At 32.3% G+C, this 27,807-nt stretch overlaps 1 protein-coding gene and 1 long non-coding RNA gene across 5 annotated transcripts in view; both read left to right on the plus strand.

The window, feature by feature from the left end:
- Window positions 1-27,807, plus strand: part of LOC109609017 (potassium voltage-gated channel protein Shaker) — a 245,186-nt gene that overhangs the window by 66,416 nt on the left and 150,963 nt on the right. The window contains exon 1 of one of the 4 annotated variants that reach the window (XM_049963681.1): window positions 27,449-27,765. The exons of the other annotated variants lie outside the window; for them this stretch is intronic. Within the exon in view, the coding sequence (XP_049819638.1) occupies window positions 27,701-27,765 (65 nt within the window). The 5' untranslated portion in view covers window positions 27,449-27,700. Of the gene's footprint in view, window positions 1-27,448; window positions 27,766-27,807 lie in introns of those variants that run through there. 4 annotated transcript variants of the gene reach the window in all.
- On the plus strand, window positions 11,188-14,952 carry LOC126264696 (uncharacterized). The gene is made up of 2 exons (XR_007547363.1): window positions 11,188-11,586; window positions 13,746-14,952. It is a non-coding gene; the product is annotated as an uncharacterized LOC126264696 (long non-coding RNA).

Raw genomic sequence — 27,807 nt, forward strand, 5'->3', positions numbered from 1 at the left:
ATAATAAATCCGAGATATAAATTATAAAAAAAATTCTGTGTTCGGGCCAATTAATATCATTCAATTAAAAAGATGAATGTTTTCGTTGGAGAACTGTGAAGTAATTTTCTTTTGAAACTCGGTGCGGCACCAGTAAACGGAGCAAGTGCTTTTCGGGCTTTGTTTCTATCGCATTGCGGAGGACCCACAGCGCTGTGCTGGTCGGTCGCATCACGCCAGCATAATTTACGCCTTTCGCTTACCCATCTCTTAACACACTGCGTCATTTTGGGGCGGGGGATGGCGGCGACGTCAAATAAATTTTATTGCGTTTTCGGAAATTAAAATTATACGCTGCCAACCGAATTATATAATGTAAACTCTTCAGATTTCAACTGGGAGTTTATGGTAGCGACAATAATGGATACTGAACTTAATAAAGACACTCGTTTATTCATTCACTATAATGAATATAAAACAAATCTGATTAAAATTATGGCAAATTTTAAATTACGCTGCAACTCCGGTGGTATACATAAAGATTTTATTAGGAATATATCCCATTTTAATGGCCTCAAGCGTTGGGATACTTTGTTGTAAAATGAATGGCCTAAGTAGGTCAAATTTTATTTGTAATCATAATAGTGTTGCTACGGAGGAAGTTCTAATATAAACAGAAATTTTGCGAAATATTTAAATTTATAGTTGGAAACTCAACTGAAAATCATAATAACACAACTTCATTCTCATGAAAATGGTTAAAATGAGCACGATTTAATTTAATTCTTTTACACCTAGTGAACCGAGAAAGTAGAACACATCCATTGGTCAGATTTCATTGTTTTAGTGGACATTTTGGAGTATTGAAGACAATGATTAAGAATTCAGAGAAACAAATAGAATAACTCATCGTTCAATAAGTCCCGAGGATAATCCAGAAATGGTTCTAGTAGTACCAAACTGGCCACGTTTCCCTAGAGTACGAACCTTTACATGAAACGTGTAAAAATTTCACGTCGATCGGACCACAAACAGCAGAGTTATCGAGGTTAGAGTAAAGTCACTTTGTAATTTGTTTGAAAAATGGAGAAAAGCGAGTTTCGCGTGTTGATAAAACATTGTTTTTTAATGGGTAAAAACACCGTAGAAGCCCAACAATGGCTTGAAAAACATTACCCGGACTTCTCTCCATCCAAACCAACGATTTGTCGGTGGTATGCTGAGTTTAAACGCGGTCGTACGGACACAAATAATGCGGAACGTCCGGGTAGGCCATTGGAAGCCGTTACACCGGAAAATGTGAGTGAAGTGTTAGAAATGATACAGATATCATCTGGAAGCGTAGTTACAATCCTTCATGAAAAATTGAGCATGAAAAAGGTTTTTTTCAAGTGGGTGCCGCGATTGCTTTCAGTGGAACAAAGCAGCAAGCCACAAGTCCATGAAAACAAAGGCAAAATTGAACGAGTTAGGCTTTGATTTGCTTCTCCACTCCCCGTATTCGCCAGATTTGGCCTCCACCGACTACTGGCTTTTTGCTGATCTCAAAAAAATGTTCCAGGGAAAAAATTTTGGCTCGAATGAGACCGAAACTGAATCCTATTTGAAGCAAAGGATAAATCCTTTTATAAACATGGTATTGAAATGTTGGGAAGGCGTTGGAGCGATTGTATCACTCTAAAAGGAGATTATATTGAATAAAAATGATTTTTGAAAAAAAAAAATGTTGTTTTCGTTGTTAGTCTCGGGACTTTTTGAAAGATGTGTTATGTTGATCAATATGTATCATTTTTTAAAACTAATAATGAGTTAAACCTCCACAATGATCTAAACAATCATGAACTCACCTTAGGATGATCAAATGAATCTTGACATGATGTGCCTCATTCCATTCATTTAAAGAGTGTGGATTGACGAATGAATTTTAGTTTCCAGCCAATGATGTTCCACATGAATTCAATCGGTGTCAAGTCCAAAGATTTTGGTTGTCATTGGAACAAAATTTACATGGGAATATTGAAAATACTCCAAGTCATCGTCGTAATTAGGTCTTATTATTATAGATAATCTTGATTAAAAACAGATAAATCAGCAAAATAAGATCCAGAATTTTTAGAAATATATCGCAGGGTGCTATAAACAATGGCACCTAAAATCATGGCTCCAGTTGTTTGAAGTGCAGTTCTCTCCACAAAAAATAGCATGTCCTATCATCATCTTAAACAAAACCGAGACTTACTAATAAAGTTGACCCCATTCTATTCTACATTTGAAAGCTACAATTTTTGAGGAAGATGTTGTAATATAAGAGGAAGTAGAATTAAATTAGGATAAAGAAACGGATTCTACAAAAAAATACTTTAGTTTGTAGGAAGCCATGTTACCTAAAATACTGTGTAGCCAATGCTCTAGTGGTTACAAATTAATTTCATAGATCTCGACATCTTTCTAACCCTCTGGTACATCATTCACGACGTTCCTCAGACTATGTTTTTCAACAATTCCAGACAGTTGCTACGACTCCATTTTCTGGCAATTTCCACAATCAAAAGTCCTTTTTTAAGTCAATAATTCGTCTCCTTACTAACAGCATTGGAAATGAATGGAATAATCCTGTAAACACAACGAAACTGAAAGGAATACTGGACTAACATAGACAAAAAATACGTAAAAAAACTTAAAACCCTTTGGGCAAACAACTTTCGAAATCTAATCCTCTTTCGTCCTCACATGAACCAATACTAAATTTTGTTAAAATTAGACAATTGGATATCTGTGTTCCATTTTCTAACAATTTGGTTACATCGTTAGCCAACGCTAATTGAGCTCATATCCAAGTTGCTAATTGAATATGTTTCCGAAATAACAAAGGCAAGTTTAATGGTAATTATTCGCGAACAAACTTTTAAATTGTTCAGCCTTAATTGCTTCATACTACGCACACACACTTTCATGGCATCGCTGTGACGAAGTGTATCCCCAGCTGAAATTAATTTCTGTTTACCAACACGGTTCCGTCGTATAATTTAACAGGTCGTCAGCGCTCGTGTTTTGCCCGCCGCGCTCTTGCGACACAATAAGCCGCTTCAGGAACGCATTATCAATTTAGGCGATGTCGAATTCGAATTGGCCGTTAACATGCACACGCACCGACGCGATTAACAACCGAAAATTTCGGTCGTTTTTGTGATAACTCGGCGTCGCGATTAACTCCGGCGACGCGTCTCGCAATTATTTCAAATTAGAATAACACCCGTGCCCGGAATTTTCTCGCGTCTGCTGCGAACGAGGGTCCGGATGACTGACATCTTCGAGTTAAGTGGGTGATATTTAAGAGCCGTCCTGACAATGGAGGTAAAAAGGAACTGATAAAGATTAATTAAAGAAGACAAACTGTATGTTGTGAATTGGGGTCTTTGTTAAAATATTTCCAAAATATTTATGTTGTACGTAGTAGCAATTATGGAATTCAACTAATGAATACTTAATGACGAATAATTGGTATTTCCATATTATTTACTTTCAATCATTGTTAATTTAAATTGTACAAACCTCTAGTAAAATTAATTACATAGAAAACCATTTGAATAATTGGTAACTGTTTTTGATTTTTTACATTTTGTTGACTCACTTGGATAATTCTGTTATCTACTTTGTAATGGAATAATTTATTTTATGAACGGTTTTATTTTTAATTTTAAATTAACATTTCACATTTAGTTCACAAATTTCACTTCTCCGAAACACATTTATGATTCCCAAAAGGATATTTGGTATTTTTATACTATTTTCGTGACTTACTTTTCACTAGAGTTTTGTATATGAGAAGCTCATTTTTAAAATTTTTAACAAAATTGTTTAGCATACTATTGTTTTTAGGTTTTCTGCAAGAAATGAACGAGATAACAATTAAAAATTGGTTAATCGAAAAACGTTTTATTAATTTTAGATTAAGGAAAGCCTAAAATCAGTCTTAAATTTATAAATTTACAAAATTGTTTATACTGAATTATTTATACTGAAAATTCATTAAAATCAAATGAAAATTATAAATTTTAAATAATCCCAAAATGTACGCAGAATTTATGTTTTTTGATTGACTTCAATTAAAATTTATTTTAAGAAAATTCAGTTAATAACTTACTACCAAGATCCCGTGATTACTGATTAGTTCTTCACTGCGCCTAAACCCAATTTAATGGAATAAATTTTAATCAGTAATATGAAGAGTTTTGTTTTACAATTTTTTTGTAACTATGTTATTTTTTAATACTAACTTTTTATATTATTATTATTCTTATTATTTAAATTATATCTTATATATCGAAACATTTGAAATGACTTTGGAATTATGAAAAGGGTGAACAATATATATTTGATAGGTTGAAATAAAAATTAAAGTAATGCAGAATTTATAATTTTCCTTCTACAATAGTAAATTGAAATTTATTTTTGAAAAATTCAATTAAATATTTTTATTAAAAAACAGTGATTAGAAATAGGTTTGATTTCCTACTAAAAATAAATATATAATTTTTTGATAATTAAAATAAAGAAGTAATTATCACTTTTTTTATTTATTTTTAAAATACCAAAACCCTTAAAATACATTTTGGAATCATATTTGGGTAAACATTTGGTAATTAATGAAAATTATGAATTTTTTCCCATTCTAGACGCAGAATTTACATTTTTTCTCCGACATTAATATTTTAAATTTATTTCTTTGAAATTCATTCAATAAATTTTTATTAAAAACCTCTGATTAGAAATTGGTTTGACTACATACTGAAAATAAAGATAAAATTTTTCATAATTAAAATAATTATTATTATTAAAAATATTAAAATAATTATATATATATTTTTTTAATTTATTTTAAATTATATTTAACATGTCAAAATAAATAAATTGTTTTTGTAATCATTTGTGAGTAAAAATTAGGAAATCATTGAAAATTATAAATTTTATCCTAATTAAGATGTAGAATTTATATTTTTGCACTAACATTAATAATTTAAATTTATTTATGAAAAATTAATCATAATTAATAAATTTTTATTAAAAACATATGATTAGAGATAGGTTTGACTATTTATTTAAGAAAATAATCCGTTCTATAAGGTATGTTCTATTAACTAATTAAATTAAGTATGTAATAAATATTTTATTACACAAAAAATGTTATAAATAGAGATATAGAAATATTTTTACGAACATCATAAAACGTGATGCTAGGTGTATTTGCAAGTGAGTAAAAACATAAAAATCCAGAAATGTGTTATAAAATTGGCAATACGAATGCACTTCCACACATTCCGGATGATCTTAAAATGCCGAGACAACAAATGCAACCAAGCCTCAAAATACACAATCGAATAACTTATTTCTGCACGACCCAATTTTCGTTCACCGCCAAAACAGAAACTATCCGATCCGTCGCAATTTATTGTTGCACTTGCCCACCGAATAAACACATTTTGGCATTGTGGCAAACGGGTTGTTTTCGACACAATTTCGTACGACATCTTTTCCCCCCGTCTCACGAATTCCGAAACTAGCATCGAAGCGAAAGAAATCCATAGCATCCAGACATCCGGACGTCGGCAACATTACGGCATTGATTTGGTCCGTCGGTGCCATTTGCGGTCCGCGTCCGAATTAACGGAAATTACACGCCCCCTTACATAATTGATAGGTGCACCGTTAGGCTTAGGATGCAATTTTAATTGCTGCCGCTTCGCATGCACGTTGTGCGATCCATCAGTGGGTGAGGAGTCCTCACTGAGGAGGCGCGTGAAGCACCCATATACATATTAGAGGTGTGTCGGTATTTTAATACCGCGATTTTGGAGCGGTATTTTTGTGGAACGGTTTAGTCGCGCTCCTACCGACGAAATGAGGAACGAGGCGACTGCCCAAATCGCTGTCGCGAACGACCATAGTCAAACCGCGACAGTTTTTGTTCGTTATCGTTACAGTATCGCGATTCTCGTTCCAGACCGTTTCGTTTCATTCTTCGATATAAAAATACATTCATAAAGTAATAAATTCTAATAAAAATTATTGAATAATAGATTCATCATGGTTCATGTTATGAAAAAAAGAACATTTTCTGTAAATTATTTTATTTACCGATATAAAAAAATTCAATGACTTAACAAATAAAGGCTATGAGACGATAAATATACCGAATCGGCCCCAGAAAGAGATCGGGCTCATAATTTCAGGGTATCTTAGTACTAATAAGATACTTCGATATTGCGAGTTTCAGGTCTTTATCTATAACCGCTTCTGAGTAAATCGAAAATACTGAAAATTCGGAAAAATTAATTTTCTCAGCGCTGTGTGAATCGATTGATCTAAATGCCGGATATGTTTTGGGGGACGATGGTAGCTTTTCGGGAAAAAAATGAGAGCTATATCGGTTCACAAGGACCTTAAAAAAAATGAGTTTATTTTCTTAATTTCAATTTTTAACCATCTTACGATTACGACACAATTATGAAACTATTTTTTTTTTTTGAATTTCTCGTCCAATTTCCGATAAATATATGAGCTTTTAGAATTTTTAAAAACGGTACGCCATATTGAAAAAAAAATAAAATCTATTTTTTTGCTTAAAATAATTTTAATAATTTTACTCTTGAACTGATATGATACGGAACTTATTTGATTACTGAGCTGTGAACACAACAGAAAAAATTAGATACACTCATATAAATTTTTTTTTTATTTATTTAATCTTTTTAATTACTATTATAAACTTTATTAATCACTAAAATTATAAAATCAGAATACATTACTATTGTATCGATATTTAATTAATTTAATGACCATAAGATGAAACTGTAATTCAAAACAGGTAACACTGTTTTTTTTTCTTTATCTGTAGATAACCTTAAAATTATTGACTGTTGACATTCCAAAGAAGTATTGGCTGTATTTTTATATAATTTATAATTATTTTTATTTGACTATATTATTATTTAAGTGAAAATATGTTAACATCTAAAACTAATAATTTCAAGTGTTGCATTTGTTCAAAATTCTTAAAAAAATCACCAGGTACTCCAAAATGTATAAAATCTGATGAAGATGCTGAAGAGTTCTCAGCTGCTTTTGAGTGTCCAATTGCAGTCGGTGATGTTCTGTGTTCTAATTGTCGTGTTAAAAAATATAAGAAAACGAAACTTGAAGATGAGGATCAGGAAACATCGGTGGAAGATGAGTCAAGCACTGGTGATTCATCATTCAATTTAGATGTTGTATGTAATGATGATACAGAATTAAGAGGACTGTTGCAACTCAGATATTGTTGTGTGTTCTGTTTCTAATCCAAATCTAGTAGTTGTTCCTCAAGATGCCCCTATGCATTGCTTTATTAAAAAAAGAATTTTCATTCCGAATGGGACTAGTCGTTAAATATCGATGTTAAAAAAATTAAATAAAAAAAAATATTTTGATATGAGTGCTTTTTTCTGTTGTTTTCACTAGCTCAATAATCAAGCAAGTTCCGTATCATATCAGTTCAAGAGTAAAATTATTAAAAAACTCGATTTTTGAGCAAAAAAATAGATTTTATGTTTTTTTCAATATGGCGTACCGTTTTTAAAAATTCCAAAAGCTCATATATTTATCGGAAATTGGACGAGGAATTCAAAAAAAAATAGTTTCATAATTGTGTCGTAATCGTAAGATGGTTAAAAATTGAAATTAAGAAAATAAACTCATTTTTTTAAGGTGCTTGTGAACCGATATAGCTCTCATTTTTTTCCGAAAAGCTACCATCGTCCCCCAAAACATATCCGGCATTTAGATCAATCGATTCACACAGCGCTGAGAAAATTAATTTTTCCGAATTTTCAGTATTTTATTAGTACTAAGATTCCCTGAAATTATGAGCCCGATCTCTTTCTGGGGCCGATTCGGTATGTTTATCGTCTCATGGCCTTTATTTAAAAAAATAAATATAAAATAATAATTATATTTAAAATTTAATTAAAAATAATAAAATGCATAACAAAAACTAAACATTACATATCAATTTACAAGTTTTGATTATAATTTAGGAACAATATTAATTTTACTTTGTTATTACTAAGTCTAGTTCGCCGATCCGATAATATAAGCCCTGATTTTGAAAATAATCTCTCACAAGGGACGGAAGTTGCAACAATAATAAATTCTTCTTTGAAAATTTTGAATAAATACGGGAAATTGTAAGAGTTATTTTTCCACCACAACATTGGATTTTCGGTTCGCTGAATTGGTGGTTCTTTCAGATATCGTTGTAGCTCTATAATCGCCCTTGATTCAACTGATGTCGTTGGTTTAAGAGAAGCTACTTTTTGATCAAATTTACTCCAAATTGATGTTTCAGTTTGGAGTCTGTCTGTGTTAGTTTGCAAAGCTATTCTACTTTTTTCTTCTAAAACAGTAACTGTTTCCTTAATATTGTCTGTTATTAGGGACATAACAGCATTTTTGCTCTCTCTCTCCAACATTATCTGACGAAATGCTATATTTTTAAACCTTGGATCCAAAAATGTAGTTAATAACAACGATTTCTGATTTTCTACGTCACCTAATCTAGATCTTATCCCGTCCAAAATAGAGACTATCACAGATTTTGACATACTACAATAATTTCTACTATGTAATTCTAGATAAACATGTAACAATCCATTAGTAAAAATTATCACAGATGATCCAGTTAGATCATTTTCACCACTCATGGTTCTAGTAACATCCTCTAGTGGTTTAAGAATTACTACTAATTCTTTTAAAATTTCCCGACACGATAGGTAGATCTTGTTTTATAAGAGCTACAGTGGTACGAATAGGATTTTCAAGTTCTACAAATCTTTCTATCATATAATATGTTGAATTCCATCTGGTACTTACGTCTTGAATGAGTTTTTTTTGCTGGTTCAATATTTAGTTCTTTTTGTTGTTTAAAAAATATTGTTATGGCAGATGAACTTCTTTTAAAAAATGCTACAATCCCCTTAATTTTTTCCAACACTTTGGAAGCGCATTTTAAAGAATTCTGAGCAATATGGTTCAAGGTGTGAGCATAACAACCAAAATGCTTTAATTGTTCTTCTTCTTTTATTGCTCTCTTAATATATGGAGCATTATCTGAAATAATAATTAAAATTTTATTATTTAAATGCCATTCTTCAATAGTATGTCTTTCACCAAAAATTTCGCATCCTAGTACTGCATATTTAATTTCTAAGTTATCGTTTAAAAAATGTGCAGTGACTTCCAAAAAATTATCTGTTGTAGATGATGTCCAACAATCAGTTGTAAGAGTAACTTTATTTACATTACATATTACTTCTTTCGTTTTGTTGTACACTTCTTCATATTTAGCCGGAAGTAAACTATTCGTTATTGTTTTTCTAGTAGGTAATCGGTACGATGGATTAAGTGCCTGTACAAACAATTGAAATCCATAATCTTCTACCACCGAAAATGGCTGAAAATCATGGGTAAAAAGTAGCATGAGCTTATCATCAATTTTCTTTTGTACAGTTACTTCAACTTTTTTAATTAAAAACGTATTAACTGATGCTTGTTTTGTTTTAGCCATTTGATTCACTCGCACTTTTAGTCATTCCCGAAGTAGATGGCTGACATCCATTATTGGCAGTGGATGTCAATGGATTCACTTTCCTGACTTGATGTTTTGCATGATTTTGTCACTACAGACGCATTTAATTTTACTAACGGATGTTTCCTATCCATATGTTTTTTTAAGTTGTTTGATGTTGACTTATAACTCAAATTCGTTTTACAAATATTGCATATGGCAATTTTATCCGAGTTGGGTTTTACTTCAAAAAAGTTCCAAATCATTGAGTATTTAACGCATTCTTTACTAGACATTGCATCTAAAACAAAAACGTAAATTTATGTATAATACATATGATAGATTAGCGACTGTTAATCTGTCTTTTTAGTTTGATTAAAACACTAAATTCACAATAATACTCTTTATTACAACAAACGTAGTTTAACCCTCGACATCTAAAGCTTGACTGCCTGGTTCTTTCTTAAGAACTGCCCCGAATATTAAATGTAAACAAATACTTCAGATTTGCTTATAAAACAAAACTAGTCTAAATAGATGTGAGCACGTCGCATCGGTCCATCGGTGAAGGTGATGACGTAAGCTAACACGGCCTTCCTGACATGTGGGGCGTCCTCGCACCTTCCGCAGTTTTGCAAAGATTCACCTGACACCGGTAATCTGTAAACATTATAACAGCAGTACAAGCTCAAAATATATTCGAAGAACTAAGTCTAAACCTTATTTCATTTAACAAAATAGACTGTTATGCGGCACAGTTAACAATCATTAGAAGCTCAGAGACGGCTCAACCATCAACAGGTCTGTTACACCCATGACTCTCAAGTGCTATCAAAAGATACCATATTCTAGCCAGGAGCTCAGAGGCGGTTCAACTACTACCAGGTCTATTACCCGCTTGTCTCACAGACCCAGACCACAACAATCTAAGCCTGCAGAGCAGGGACCTTAAAAATAGCCTGCCGAGCAGGGACCTTTAAACATAGCCTGCAAAGTAGGGACCTTAAACATAGCCTGCAAAGTAGGGACCTCAAAAATAGCCTGCTGAGCAGGGACCTTAATCATAGCCTACTAAGCAGGGACCTTTACACATAGCCTGATACACAGGGACCTTAAACAGCCTACTAAGCAGGGACCTTTACACACATTCACACATCAATCTTATTAAATAAATCTATATTCATCATACCTTATAGAATTTCTGTATCTAGCCAGGTTCGTAACTGTTCATGCGCTGCTATTGTAGTTCTACCTCGGCTGCCAATCCTTCGGAGAGCGTACCTCTTATTAGATAAACAATGCGTTACCTCAAAGGGTCCGTGATACTTTGGTTTCAATTTTCCTCCATTCGACAGCTGACTATTTTCAACAACAACTTTATCACCAACAGTGCATGGTATTGTCGGCACTCTTTTCTTATTAAAGTTTCTAATTGTTCTACTGGTTACTTTGCAGACGCGACTATGGACTTGTTGCCTAAGTATTTCAGCGTCCACATCACTTGTCTGTATTGGCACACCATTTAACAGTTCCCTAATTGCTCTCAGACGTCGATTTTCACCAAACATTAATATCCACGGCGCGAATCCTGTCGATTTGTTCACAGTTACATTAAAATTGTCCTCTATATCAGGTAGCACTTTTGTCCATTTATTTTCGTCTTTTTCATTCAACACAGCACGCATCGCATTAAACAAACTTCTCATAACGCGTTCCACTGAATGGAGAACATTATTTAAGTCTTTTTGTATAAGTAGGACATCTAATCCTAACTAACTCGCATCTGTAAGTAGTTCGGTTGACAATTCCAGATCAAAAATGTTGAAAATCGGATAAGAAGTCAATCGTACATTTTCACATTTACATGTCCATTCAAACGATTTTCCATCACGTAACAGTGCAGATATCGGTGCTGTTAAAGTAGCAAAGTTTTTCACAAGATGTCTAAAATATCCAGCCAGTCCTTTTTCGATCACACCTAAATATTTCACAGATGTTTGGAAAAAGTTACATTTTTGTATATTTAAGGGCGTCAATGTCCTTTCTTAAGTTCTTAAGACGTTCTTGAATGGGTCGAGCAGGGCACAACACATCATCAACATAAACAAACGCAATATCGTCTTTAAGTGGTCCAAGGGCTTTATCGATGGCACTCTGATAATCTGATGGAGAGTTTATGAGATCAAACGGCATTCGGTTGTTCTTTTATTTCTTTCGTAACCCACTCGTCCATTCCTGACAAATTCAAGTCATATTCCTCAAATGCAATTTCTAAATCTTACAAGTCGAAACTGCGCTGCAGCCACACTTGAACCTTCTGCGCAGCCATCTTCAATGTTACTTGAGTAGTTTGGGCGTTGGCCATTGTCGATAAAATTTCCATGTTTTGTTTTTGGAATCTGTTGTTACTTTCTTGCTGCATTTTGAATAATAACGCCATGTCATTGTCTTTCTCCTATGTCTTTCTGTTCACAACGTTCGGACTCACTGTGCGTTTGCGTTTTTCACTATTGTCGTTCACAAACACCAAAAAAAAAAAAATACGTTTTAGGTCCTTTCTTCCGGAAATAATTCACGAGAAGATATCCCAGTTTGATTAAAACACTAAATTCACAATAATACGCTTTATTACAACAAACGTAGTTTAACCCTCGACATCTAAAGCTTGACTGCCTGGTTCTTTCTTAAGAACTGCCCCGAATATTAAATGTAAACAAATACTTCAGATTTGCTTATAAAACAAAACTAGTCTAAATAGATGTGAGCACGTTGCATCGGTCCATCGGTGAAGGTGATGACGTAAGCTAACACATATATATGTATTTTATTAAATTAATATAATCGTATTATTTAAAAAAACACTAATAAATCTTTCACAAACTAAATTAAGAAAATATTTTGTTCCAATTCAAATCAATTGTTATTGTATTTTAATTTAAAGAATTACATATTCTATGTTTAATTTTATATATTTTCAAGAACAAAATTACACATAAAAATATCTTCTTATTGAAGAATACTGATTGTTTTATATAAAAATAATAAATCTAAATAATTATACTTCATATATTAAAAAGTAAATATTTGAAATATTGAATCAATTATTTTTATTTTGTTGTCGTTCAAAAATCTTTTAAAATTATACATTTAACTTAATAAATACTAACTAACTACTAAAATCTATTTTAAATATAAAGAAAATATTTTTAATATATGCATATAAAAACACAACAAACAAACAAAAACAAAATAGAAAAGATAAAAATAAAATATATGTTAGCTTACGTCATCATCTTCACCGATGGACCGATGCGACGGGCTCACATCTAATTAGACTATTTTGTTTTGTAAACAAATCTGAAGGATTTGTTTATATTTGATAATCGGGGCAGTTCTTAAGAAAGAACCAGGCAGTCAAGCTTTAGATGTCGAGGGTTAAACTACGTTTGTCGTAATAAAGCGTATTATTGTGAATTTAGTGTTTTAATCAAACTAAAAAGACAGATTAACAGTCGCTAATCTATCATCAGAAGTGGGATATCTTCTCGTGAATTATTTCCGGAAGAAAGGATCTAAAAAAATAATTTTTTTTTGTGTTTCTTTGTGAACGAAAGACAATAGTGAAAAATGCAAACGCGTAGTGAGTCCGAACGTTGTGAACAGAAAGGCATCTGAGAAAGACAATAATATGGCGTTATTATTCAAAATGCAGCAAGAAAGTAACAACAGATTCCAAAAACAAAACATGAAAATTTTATCGACAATGGACAACGCCCAAACTACTTAAGCAATATTGAAGATGGCTGCGCAGAAGGTTTAAGTGTGGCTGCAGCGCAGTTTCGACTTGTAAGATTTAGAAATTGCATTTGAGGAATATGACTTGAATTTGTCAGGAATGGACGAGTGGGTTACGAAAGAAATAAAAGAACAACCGAATGCCGTTTGATCTCATAAACTCTTCATCAGATTATCAGAGCGCCATCGTTAAAGCCCTTGGACCACTTAAAGACGATATTACGTTTGTTTATGTTGATGATGTGTTGTGCCCTGCTCGACCCATTCAAGAATGTCTTAAGAATTTAAGAAAGGACATTGACGCCCTTAAATATACAAAAATGTAACTTTTTCCAAACATCTGTGAAATATTTAGGTGTGATCGAAAAAGGACTGGCTGGATATTTTAGACATCTTATGAAAAACTTAGCAAATTTAACAGCACCGATATCTGCACTGTTACGTGAGGAAAAATCTTTTGAATGAACATGCAAATGTGAGAATGTACGATTGACTTCTTATCCGATTTTCAACATTTTTGATCTGGAATTGTCAACCGAACTACATACAGAAGCAAGTTCGTTGGGATTAGATGTCGCTATTAGCTGTCGAATAGAGGAAAGTTGAAACCAAAGTATCACGGACCCTTTGAGGTAACGCATTGTTTACCTAATGAGAGGTACGCACTCCGAAGGATTGGCAGCCGAGGTAGAACTACAACAGCAGCGCATGAACAGTTACGAACCTGGCCAGATACAGAAATTCTATAAGGTATGATGGATATAGATTTATTTAATAAGATTGATGTGTGAATGTGTGTAAAGGTCCCTGCTTAGTAGGCTGTTTAAGGTCCCTGTGTATCAGGCTATGTGTAAAGGTCCCTGCTTAGTAGGCTATGATTAAGGTCCCTGCTCGGCAGGCTATTTTTAAGGTCCCTGCGTCGCAGGCTATGTTTGAGGTCCCTACTTTGCAGGCTATGTTTAAGGTCCCTATTTTGCAGGCTATGTTTAAAGGTCCCTGCTCGGCAGGCTATTTTTAAGGTCCCTGCTCTGCAGGCTTAGATTGTTGTGTTCTGGGTCTGTGAGACAAGCGGGTAATAGACCTGGTACTGGTTGAACCGCCTCTGAGCTCCTGACTAGAATATGGTATCTTTTGATAGCACTTGAAAGACATGGGTGTAACAGACCTGTTGATGGTTGAGCCGCCTCTGAGCTTCTAGTGATTGTTAACTGTGCCGCATAACAGTCTATTTTGTTAAATGATATGAGGTTTAAGCTTAGTTCTTCGAATATATTTTGAGCTTGTACTGCTGTTATAATGTTTACAGATTACCGGTGTCAGGTGAATCTTTGCAAAAACTGCGCAAGGTGCGAGGACGCCCCAATGTCAGGAAGGCCGTGTTAGCTTACGTCATCATCTTCACCGATGGACCGATGCGACGGGCTCACATCTAATTAGACTATTTTGTTTTGTAAACAAATCTGAAGGATTTGTTTATATTTGATAATCGGGGCAGTTCTTAAGAAAGAACCAGGCAGTCAAGCTTTAGATGTCGAGGGTTAAACTACGTTTGTTGTAATAAAGCGTATTATTGTGAATTTAGTGATTTAATCAAACTGAAAAGACAGATTAACAGTCGCTAATCTATCATATATTATAAAGATAAATTCAAAAAAGAAACAAAAATTAAATTTACTTACCTTAAATTGATTTTCTTCGACTTTTTTAAAGTTGGTTTGCAAAATAAAAAACGTAAAACGCTGTGAATAATTTGGGGCACTAATTGTTTCTTAAATACAGTGGTAAGATGATCGAAGTCAAGTCAACTAAATTAAAAATTTCATCTTAAAAATACCTAGGCCCAAAATCTTTTCAAGTGTTGTTTATATTATACAAATAAATCTCACACTCTTAGAGACCATTCATTAATTACGTCTCGAGAAACACCGCACATGCCCTTATTTAAACACAGTTTTAGATTATATCTTTGGTTTAATATATTTTATATAAAAAATTATGAAACAAATCATTCGGTATCGCTGAGATACCAAGGAACGGAACAACGTTTAACGTCGCGGATCGCATTGTCGCGACAACGCATCGCGACATGCTGTCGAACTCGGAGATGGTATAGTTATAAAAATAACGCTCCACAAAATAACGTTATTTTGTCGCGGTATTTTTGTGGAGCGGTCGCTTGGAGCGGGCGATTTTTGTGGAACCTGTATTCCCATCTCTACCAGATATTATCCTTTCACATCCGCGTGAACGTGTCGTTTCAACAGTTCGGTGGCTGGTTGCCAGAGCTTCGACAAAAACAGCTTATGAATACGGCCGCGACGAGTTGTTGCACGGAAACCGTTTAGGCGGATTCTTGCGTGGAGTGTTGTGAATTCGCGACAAGGGCATTAATCCGGGCGGATTCTGCATGCGAAACAAGCGGCACGAAATTGGAGCTTTGAGCTTTATCGTAATCGGGCGACGAAGTGATATTAAGTGGTTTATAAAATATTAAATGGCACCCGCGCAGCTACGCTGTTGTGACTGGCGTTACCGCACTTCCACATCCACGAGAAATCCATACGGTGGGTTTTCACAAAAGGAGACTTTCAATTAACCGAACGATAAGAGGCAATTCCCGTTTCGTAACGGGACGCAGGCCGAGTGCATTTCAGGAGCTGGCGCACTCTTTTCAACGCGTCGAACGAACTTTTTTCCATTTCGCTGATGAAACGGAATCGGTGCAATTTGCAACGTCGTCATTTCTCTAATGGCACTGTTATTTCGTCGCCGTAATTGTTTAAACGTCAGGTTATTTAGCATACGACGGTATAAAGTGGCATTTAAGACGACATAAATTCACTCTTCCACCCGAGAGATCATTTGCTGTACGTGAGTATATCCGTTAATTTGTGGGGGTCGGTTTCACTAACGGCCCTTAACTAGGAAATTAAAACAACTCCCTTATTTATATGAGTTATTCGCGTACTGCTTAACGAAACGCATAAATCCGACCGTTTTACAACGAACTAAGGAATTAATGCCATAGATCTTTCCAAAGTTATATTCACTCCGAATAATGGAGAAATACTAGCCGTTACCCGATAAATTTTCGTTCATTACCAGACTTGAGTAATAGTGTTTGGGAGTGCTTTAAACTGCAAGTTTCGAGTTGTAAATTTTTGGTCCTAATGAAACGAACTTCCGTTAACAAACGTCAAATGATCGACGTGAACAACTCATTAAAATGTTTTCCGAATAGTTGTTTCAAGCGCCATTTGTTTCGCCACTTAAAAAATACGGAAACTTTTATTTTATAACGTTGGCTAATACGTATCGTAATAGCGAGTACGTTAAGTTGTTTGGATGTGTTGTTATCTAACGTGTTTCGCTTGTTTCAGGTAAGTTTTCATCATACATTTGCATATAAAACATACTTGGTAAGTTTCACGGACTCGTAAAGCATGAAATACTTGGAAGCATGTTAAAAACTTGGAAAATCAGTTTTGCGCTTATCCTTTGGCCTTGCCTTAAGCGGACCTTTCAGTGAATAACACTGCGTCAATTCTGATAAATTGTTGGGCTTCTTCCCCCTGCAGGAGGAATATAAACAAAGAAGAGGCCGTTAGTTAAACTAACGAGATAGTGGGGTAGGTTAAGTTTTAAGTTTGGGTAATTTATTTATGGTCTGCTGAGATTTTGTCTTAAGAAAGAAGTTTGGATTTAGGTTACACAGTGGAAACGGATGTTGGGATTATTGCTGATTGATGGCGTTGGAGCCTTTTTAATTAACCTGTTTAGCTCACATTCGAAGGGTAATTTCTCGTTAATGACTTAATTATAATACCTTGAATATATACTGACAATTGTATTAATATACTAGAGAACATGTCTTGATTATAAATTGATTTGTTCAATCTGAAGTGATACATTTAATACTGTTAAAACAATAATATATAATACTGTTATATATTTTTTAATTTACATTGATTGGACGGTGAATAACTTAATAATGTACTCCATAGATTATGACTCGGTTTAATCTTTTTACAGATTTTTTTATTTTTTATTGAATAAATTGGAAATAATGTAAAAATTAAAAAAAAATGAAAAACAAATTGAAAATGTAAATATAGTTTTTACAAACAAATATGCTGAAATTTATCAGAAACCGTAGTTTACACATTAATAAACCGTAGATCATGGCTTAAATTGATTTATATAAATCCATGGAGTCAATCAATCTATGTGTAAGTTTGATTAAAGTCAACAATACATCAAACTCTCTCAAATTTGTTCTATTCTTACATTTTTTATTTTTCACTGATTGAGCAATAAATAATTAAATATTTTCCCACAAAAAAATTAAAGCCTAATTAATTTCAAAACTTCTCCACGAAATCGTTTATAAGATTCCTAAGCCAGAAGTGTCTACAAAAATTTTCCATTGTAATATAATATAATTTTCAGACACCTATATTTGCTGAAAACGGGAAACAGTCATTGAAGTTGATACATCAATAAATTAAGTATAATATTTATAATTTTTCACTGATGAATATTTTAATAATATATTTTCTAAACAATTGTATTTACAAAAATTTCGTAAATTTGCAAAATTAGTTAAATATAATTTTCAGTAACCTAAATATGTTGAAAATTATAAAAATTTTCACATTAATAATAAATCACACATCATGTCTTGATTACAAATTGCTTTAATTAATCCCTGTAGATACATTTATTATCGTGATTAGGGTCAAAAATACATTAATCTCTGTTAAGTTTGTTCTATTGTCAATTTTTTTATTTTTCACTAGTTGAACAATAAATAATCAAAGCCTAATTAATTTCAAAACTTCTCCACGAAATCGTTTATAAGATTCCTAAGCCAGAAGTGTCTACAAAAATTTTCCATTGTAATATAATATAATTTTCAGACATCTATATTTGCTGAAAACAGGTAACAATCATTGAAGTTGATACATCAATAAATTAAGTATCATATTTATAATTTTTCACTGATGAATATTTTAATAATATATTTTCTAAACAATTGTATTTACAAAAATTTCGTAAATTTGCAAAATTAGTTAAATATAATTTTCAGTAACCTAAATATGTTGAAAATTATAAAAATTTTCACATTAATAATAAATCACACATTATGTCTTGATTATAAATTGCTTTAATTAATTCCTTTAGAGTATTGTCGTGATTAGGGTCAACAATACATCAACCTCTGTTAAGTTTATTCTATTCTCCCTCTTTTTATTTTTCACTGATTGAAAAACAAATAATTTAACATTTTCCCCCAAAAATCATTTATAAGATTCCTATAAATTGTTTATTTAATCCTAGAAGTTACCATTAGGTCAAGAATACTCAAAACTCTTTTTAAATTTATTATTTTTTTGGTTATTTTAATTAATTAAATAATTTAAAAATATATTTTCCAAACAAATAATAATTTAGAAGACACGAGTCGAATTCTAGAAATCGTTTAAAAGATTCATAAGTTACAAATTTTTCCGTCGTAAAACTACTAAATATACCATGGATTATGTCTTGATTATGAATTGACTCATTTAATCTCAGAAGTTACATTTAATGTCACTAGGTCAATAATAAATCAACCCTATTCAAGTTTCCTATTTTCTCACATGTTGTATTTTCATATTTTTCATTTAGAGAAAAAAGAATTTAAGAAATTTTTTAATATTTTCTATATAAAGTTAATTTTGAAGACGAAAGATAAGTGAAAAAATCATTCTAGAAAACGTTTATGAAATTCTTAGGTTATAAATATCACATTCACATTTCTCAAAATTTTTAAAACATACATTGATTAGACGGTAAAAGAAATAATAACACGTATAAGACTCTTAAGATGCAAGTGAGTAATTTATTAAAAATTTAATCCTTGTGTATTAATTATTTGCAACTCTAGATTATTATTTTCAAAATTTTAGAGTACATTTAATCCACAAAAATAATTGCTTATTTTTGCCAGCGCATTTTCAACAAAACGCCAGACAGTTTTATTATCGAGTGGTTTCAGGACCGACAAAAACATTCGGACATTCGGCTTATTTCTCTTTAACAAATATGCGTTCGCGGAGCTCAGCTAGACAATAAACTAGGGGTTTATGGACTGTTATTTCTGTGCACACACATCCCCTCGATGTTTCTCCACCGCTACATAAACCGTCTGAAAACACTCGAGTGAAAAACGTTCGCACCCGCTCCAGTGTTTTCTAGTACGCGACTCGACTCTAATCGCGAAAGTCTGTGTTTCACTGCACATCATCCGGGCTACTCGACACACCGGCCGGAACAAAGGCCGATTCGCCGTATCACGTTCAGCAAGATTATTGTTGAGTTTACACACTTCATTTGTTGCCGTCCTGCGAGTTGACATTCGATATTGACTGAGCTGGCCACTTCGCGGCTGCTTTAAGTGACATGTAATCGGATGACGGTTTAATCCGACCATCGTTGGGTAAACGGGACTGATATAAGTTTTAAATTGCATTACTTCTCGAATTAAAATATCGATTTTATCCGGGAGATGCGGTTTGTGTTGTATTTTAGGTGCTTTTGAATAAAATATGAGATGTAAAGTATGCGGCGATAACGTTTCACGAGATATTGAAGTACCATTGGGGAAACGAATTCTATTTTAGTAATAGACTTTGCAAAATTCCTCACCTGGAATAATAATACTATTTGAGTTATATGCTATTATTTTTTTTCGATATGAAGATCTGGTCACTGATATGGAACGATGATTTCATTTTTTCTAAAATATTTTGAACAACCTTTTTTTATAACTATAGAAAATATTTTATAATAATATAGAGCTATATATAGTAGTGCAAAAAGTATGAAATATTTATTTATGTTTTCCCTAATCTGATACAAATTTGAACAAATTTCAACTTATTGCAAGATCGGTCTATTAGTCATAATGATCATTATATTCACAGGTTTTTACTTTTTTTAATACAAAATCATTTTGGTCTGGAAAGAAGTTATTTATTAATATTTATAAAAAATAACAATAACTCCAATATTTCAATATTTTATGATGTAACCTTTGGCTTCTATCACTGCTTGGCATCTTTTGGGCATAGAATCTACCAATTTCTGCAAAGCTCTGCTCTTGTATGATTTGAAGAAGTTCTAGTTTGTTTAAATGCGATGGTCTAATACTTCTCAAAGGTACTCAATATGATTTAAATCGGGGAACTGAGACGTTCATTGAATAACAGTTAAGTTTTTCAGTAGAAACTATTCTTTAATAATTTTAGACGTGTGTTTGGGATAGTTGTTTTGTTGAAATATCCAACGACGTAGCGTCTGTTTCCCGGTAAATGGAAACATTATGTCCCTGTATGGAAAGAGATCCATTTTACCCTCCATCAGGAGTCCAATTTTGGATGGAGATAAAAAATGGGATTTTGCAAATACTAGCAGATGTTCTTTAATTGCAACTCGACCATGTACATGTTAGTAGTAGTTCAGTATCAATAGGAGATTTCTCACTGTTTTTTCTGCTACTAACTTTTATAAAGTTCAACTACTCTGTTGTTTAACACCATTATAAGAAATATTAACTTTAGGTTAGGTTAGGTTAGGTGCCTTTGAAAGTAGGATACCCTCATAAAAACTTTTTTTTTAATTGTAAAACATGAAAATATGTATACTGCTGAATAAACTGTCAAAAATAGCACAAATAATCTTATTTTTCAACAAAATAGATTTATTTTTTATTGACAATTCAAAACAATCACATTTTGTTTGCTTCCACCAATCCACCATTTAATTGGATATCTTTTTCGTAAGTTTATGGTTGCCTTTCCTAATTGTTCTAGTATAATTTCCCTACATAATTTGTTAATTCTTCCATAAAATTATGAAAAATATATGATAAATGCATTTAATTGAACAATGGATTCACAGAAAAATATAAAATTTAAGTATTACAAGTATATTTAGTATTATTAGTGTAATATTCCAATTTTGTTGAAAAATGAAAATAAGAAATGTAACATAATTTATTAGAGAATATGAATTTGGATATACAGGGTCTATTTGAGAGAGGGACATTTTCACAAATAGAATAAAGTGAAAATTATTAAGAAAAAAAGATAATTTATGCTATTTTTTGACAATTTATCTCTTACCCTACTTAAAAAATATATCTTTAAGGTGAACGTGATTTTTAATTATGAATATGCATAATTTTTTTATGAAACTTAGTATATATCATTTTCAAGGGGTACTTAATCCAGTGGTGTAGTTAGATTTGCTATAAAATTTATGCTGTGTGATTTCATCAATTTTCATGTCTAAAAAATTACAAGTATATTTTAGGGCAAAAAATTGATATTGTTTCCACAATTACATTTTTTATATGTTCTACAATTCAAAAAAAAATTGTTTAAAAGTACACATTTTACGAGGGTTTCCCACTTTCAAATGGGCGACTCAGTGTATATAAATAATATATAATATAAAATTAATAAATAAATTATTTTTAAATTGCGCGTTAAATTATGAATCTATAGAATTTTGATTTTCTTATCTTCATTTGTTTTTGAATTATTTAATTTTTTCAAAAAAAAAAAAAAAAAAAAAAATTATGGCATTAATATTTAAATTACCAACAATAATATTGTTTTTAATTTTTTATGTTAACAAAAGTATCCCATCAATAGCTCTTAATATTATTTTAAAATATAAGGTGTTTGGTATTTTTGTATAAATGTCAATAACTTCATGATTTCAAATGAAATGACCTTAAAATTTTCACACCATTTAAAAATGCAATAATATTGGTTCAGTTCCATTTGGCAAAACAAAGTTAATGTCACTTCCTGTTCAACCGGTGCATTTATTTTGTAAAAATAGATAATATTAACTAATTTATTAATACATTTTATTAATTCTCCATAGACCAGAAATTAATCAGTTAGGTGAATCACATCATTATAATAATAAAATAAAAAGTCCCGCCATTTTTATAGAGTAAAAATGAAAAGATTAAGACTAGAAAAGCATAATAATTTGCATTTATGCAAACAGCACATAATAATCTGGTATAAACGTGTAGTTTTTATTAGCGAAATATTAGAGCACGTAGTTGCCTCAAAGATTTACACTTTTAGTAAATTATGCATCCGTAATTATTACCTATGCTAACATGCAATGTTCAAACCCAGCGATTTATTTCGAAAGCGTTTTATTGCGAATTAAACAACGCAATTACAAACAAAACAACACTTCATCACCTCCTCACCCGTAAACTGTGACGTTCACCAAAATTATTTAAATGTAACACCAAAAAACACGAAACAGATATGCGTATATTTGAAGTTCTGCAGTCGGTCGCGCTCCACATCGTCGAAACTCCGAACCATTCAGTCGTTGTTCCTACAGCTTGCCAGAGCGTCAGTTTCGGTCGGATGATGCGAGATGGAACCACGGTAGATCCCGCAGGATCAATACGTTTGGTTTCAGATTTCAGCTGAAACGCGTTCGTGTCGAGGATGTTTCACGCTGCACGTTTCAGATGTCGCTCGTAAGTTGGCGGGCTCGACACTGCGGATTTCTGGACTTCAGCTGTTTAAATTTAGATGTCTCTCTGGCCTGGCGCTTTTCCGTTTTTCCGTTGCCTTTGTTACCTAATTGGATAATTGGGTAAACATTTTAAAACATGATACATTTACATATGTGTGCTTTAAATTTGTATTTTTGTAGGCATTGGTTGGCTTAAATCCTGAAATATGTATACATGTTTTGCCATTACATTATTCAAAAATAAATATGTATGATAAACACGGATTAGCAAAATTAGTGTATCTGTTTAATATAGATGGTTGGCTGATATAATCTCTCTTTGATCCAAACCTTAAATAAATATTGTTGCATTTTTGTCAGTCATAGGCTTAAATAAATAATCAGTGTTTGGAAACATGATTTATATTTATTGAGCCGGATTAAAATTAGATTAACGGTATGTCTATAAACGAAATTATAATACGAAATTGTGCATCACAGTAAATTTAAACTGGAATAATAAGCACTTAAAACTTATTAAAAGAATTTTCCTTGAAAATTTTAAATTAGTTTTACCACAAGATTCTTAACGGTGCATACCTGAGATATCCTTCAGATTTGGCGAGCGTCTTGGAATGTAAATTAAATGCTTAATGAAAGTTTGCAGGCTGCAAAATAAAATTATTATCGATCTCATTTTTTAGAATAAAAATAACTGGTGAATTTTATATACGCCAACTAAATATACATGAAATTAAAGATTTGCGGTTTTATTGGTTATTTTAAAAAATTATTTTAAAAAAAGTAAACAGTTTTAATATATTAGACTTTATGTTTAGAAGAAAAAAATATGAGATATTTTGTATGTTTTCATGTCCGCCTACGTGTTTTCAATTTCAGCATATCGTTCAAAGTAATTTCAAATCGCAGGAAATTGATACAGTACAAATATAGCTGTCTGGAATCTAATTACGTTGAAAATTACCAAGAACCGAAGTACCACTTAAAAACTTTCATGTTGTGTTTCCGTTAATCGCTGCTGAAATTAAAGTTTACAGGCAACTCGTAAGCGTCAATCGATACAGTTTCAAGAGGCGTTTTATCATTGGTTCTGTTACTCACATCTTAAATTATGCATTAGAGTACTCGATGTTCGAGATTCAAAGTGTATTTTTGAATGTTTCACCACCTGTTTCATTGATAAAGATATATTCATTGACAAAATCATCCAGTGATCAGATTTAATTTATTTCTGATGTTCAATTTAATATAAAACAGATTAGAAAATGAATAAAAATATTTTAATATTTTAAAAATATATGGTCAAATTTGTCCCGGAGTCACTTTTACTTTATGCTGAAGGTATGTGGACCAAGAGTTGAATTTCATCGACTCTTGTCACTGATGTCAATTGATAAATAAGTCCATGGCAACAATTGTATTATATATCGGAATGTTGAAAACACTTCAATTTAACCTTCGCAATGTGAGATCCTGTTGGAAAACTGAATTTTGAAAGATCCTAAAGTAGGGCAGCAAATAATGTTTCATAATTTTCTGGACAATTAAATTATTTCCAATGAAAATTAAAAGTGATCTCTGAAGTCAACCTAATTCCAGTTCACAAAACTCTCTACATCACTCCAATTTTTGATAACTATGTTGTAAGAGGGAGTCCAAAAAACCCGATTCTGCAGTAAAAGCTTCACATGGTAAGATGTATTTTGCCCTTCGATATCTTCCTTAGAAGACGACACTATCTCACACTTTGCTCGGCACAAATTGCTTCGACTCCTGTTCAACTATTTCAAGTCAATTTTTTGACTTCTATTAAACTCATTTAGATTACTAAAATTTGGACGCCTTTGACAAAGACTCTTGAAAATCCAAAATTTGTTGTCCTCATATAAACGAGTATATAGGCACAACAACTTTTATTAATAATATAATAATAATAATAATTTATTGGACCACTGGAATTATGTGTTCTATTTTCAATGTCCTATTTCGGCAGCTGCATATTTAGATGATTTAATCAAATCACCTGAAAATTGATGTCAAATTTTCTATTCAATATAAATTTGAAACTGCATTAAGTAGTTCCGCGTCTGTAAATTTGGTAAGTTACCGCAACATTACAAACCAACCCATCTCATCGATTCGAATAAATTTGCCTCGTTTGCCGCAGCAATTTTAAGCAAATTTAATTATAACAAATCGAACGTTTCTTCAGTTTGTTTTTTTTTTTTAAACTTTTCAAACCCCGACACAATACGTACGGTTTAAATTAATTAATGCACAGACGTTTCCTGGAGGACCGGCAACCGCAACATCTCAATTTGTACTTAAAACGCTGACAACCCGGGCTGACTGGTCGCCATTAATTAACGGGCGACGAGACCGAGCAATGTCGCGTCGGACTCTAAATGCGTCAACCGGGAAATAGCGTCCCGTCAATTTACATTTGATAAATATCCCGGCGTCTTAATAAAAACGTTTGGCGGAAGTGATTCGTCGTCGGTGTGGAAGAACGGCTCAATTTACCTCCGACGAAGATCCACCAAAATATTTTTTTGACTATCAAAATTATTGAGCAACAACAATGTTTATACATATTACTATTTTGGTTGTAAAAACTTTCTTGGAGTTTTACAAAACAGTCTTTTAAATAAGGCCTTACAATGTTTTTGTTTTCAAAATTTTTTTCTTCATATTTTTCAAAAATCTAAATATATATATAAAAAATGTCGATATCTTTTATTTTGCAACATTTAAAAAGATTTTCAGGTAGTTTTATTGATATATTTAATGAAAATTTCTATTTTTTTAAACTGAATGTTATTTGTATAGCATAGTATTGAAATAATGAACCAAATATCTCACTTTTTTACCTCGTAAAAAGTCATCATCAGATCGTTGATCGTTTCATTAAATTGTTTTTCTTTAAAATGTTCATTTTACATACGTACTTTTCAGAAAAAGAATGTTTATACTGAATTAAAAAAATATTACCTTTGTGTTCTTTACACACATCCAATTTATTATGACTCTTTTATATATATTTTCTTTCTTCAAAATTTCATTTTGAATGCTACTAAAACTCAAGTAATAAATGCCACATCAGCATATCAAAAACTAAAGATTTAAATTATTGCTAATTAAAACTTTTAATCCAAATAAACCTCTGAAATATTAGATTTACTAATTGCCATATCACAATTTCAAATTAATTACAGTTAAAAGTTGAAAATAATCATAGGAACTAAAACATCAATACTCTAGTTATTAAGTTTTAATGATCTGTCATCTTGAAGGTTCTACGAAACCTAGTAATTTGAAGAAAGCTCATCATTAGAACTTCCAATGTTTCATCGCCACTCAGCTGGTTTATCGTTTATTTTTCGTTTTTCATTTAAGTGGAAAATCGTCTTATCAATTAATTTTTACTATTATTTAATTATATGAAGTTACCTCCATTGTAAATTTTATAAATCATTTATTTAACGAGGTATTTAATATGTGTATTAATAATGCATAAACTACTTTACATCAAATATAGTGGTTATAAATTAAACACCATTAAATGCCAGGGTTATAAATTATTTGCGACTATGAATAGAATTTAATAACTTGCTATTAAATTATCGATGTTTACCCTATACAAAATTTTCTTTCAGGCACCAAAAGTTACAAGATTTCGGTTGACTATTAATAACACAAATTATTCTATTAAAAATGATAAATTGTGAGTTATTTGTTTGCTTATAAGATGTACAAAATAAGTAATTTTAAAGTTGTTTTAAAGAGTGTTTTAAACGCATATGTTTATATACGCATATATAAAAGTGAGCAGAGACAATACGTCTAAAAAATGTATATTAGTAATGGACTCCTTCCTGGTATCTGCTAATAAATATACGCCAATGACTCACAATATATACTAACTGTAAAAAAAAGCAACATTCAGAACCTATTGAGATATTTTTATAAGAAATAGCGCGGCATTTGAACAGAAATGTGGGTATTGTAACACGATGTTGGCAGCCATGGAGTGAAGAGAGCAGAAGATGTGGAGCAAGAGGTTCCAGAGCTACCTCAGACCCAGAGATTATTACCCTAAGGGGCAGAATGAGATCAACGCGAATGAACATATTTTTCTAATTATTTTCTCAATTTACCAACAACTTTTAGAGCAATTTAATTGAGCGATTGCTAAACGTTATTTGTTAAAATTGAATTTTGGGGATATTGAGCAACGTTTTAATAATAATCTTCACGGCATCGAGATGATAATTTGGGCTAAAGATGCCACATCATCAGAGCATTATCCTGAAATATGTGCGGTGGGTGGTGGCTAAAAATACTGGGTCCGCCGAAGCAAAATACGCTTCCTAGTGTAGCCGTAACCGCGGGACCATCGGACGTGTTCAGACCATGCAAAAAATCAAATGTCGCACACGACGAGCAATCGAACAATGCCGTTTTATTTATAAAGTTAATAGTGGCGGTTTAGAATGGTGTCTGGACTAAAACCGACTCGACCTGTTCTAATAATAATTGGGTCCGTGTTGTCACGAGATCAGATACACCCGAAGCCACGGCAATTACAAACTAGTTTTTACCAAAACGGACCGTTGGATAACTGAATATTTGGACAGTGCGCGAGTGAAAGTTCCGTGTGAACCCCCCACGGTTATGGTGCTTTTGTGATTTTTATTGTTTGTGGTGGTGGATCTGATGTGGAGGTGTTGAGTGCGGTGCTGGGATCAGCCGCATGATGACATGGCCTACTTGAGTACGACGCCTCACAGTCACGCTGACATACAGCCGCCGATACCCTCAAGAAGGTAGGAAAGGTAAATACCTTACCTTTTACATGTACAGCGGCT

The sequence above is a fragment of the Aethina tumida genome, chromosome 2, assembly GCF_024364675.1.
Source record: "Aethina tumida isolate Nest 87 chromosome 2, icAetTumi1.1, whole genome shotgun sequence".
Classification (NCBI taxonomy): Eukaryota; Metazoa; Arthropoda; class Insecta; order Coleoptera; family Nitidulidae; genus Aethina; species Aethina tumida.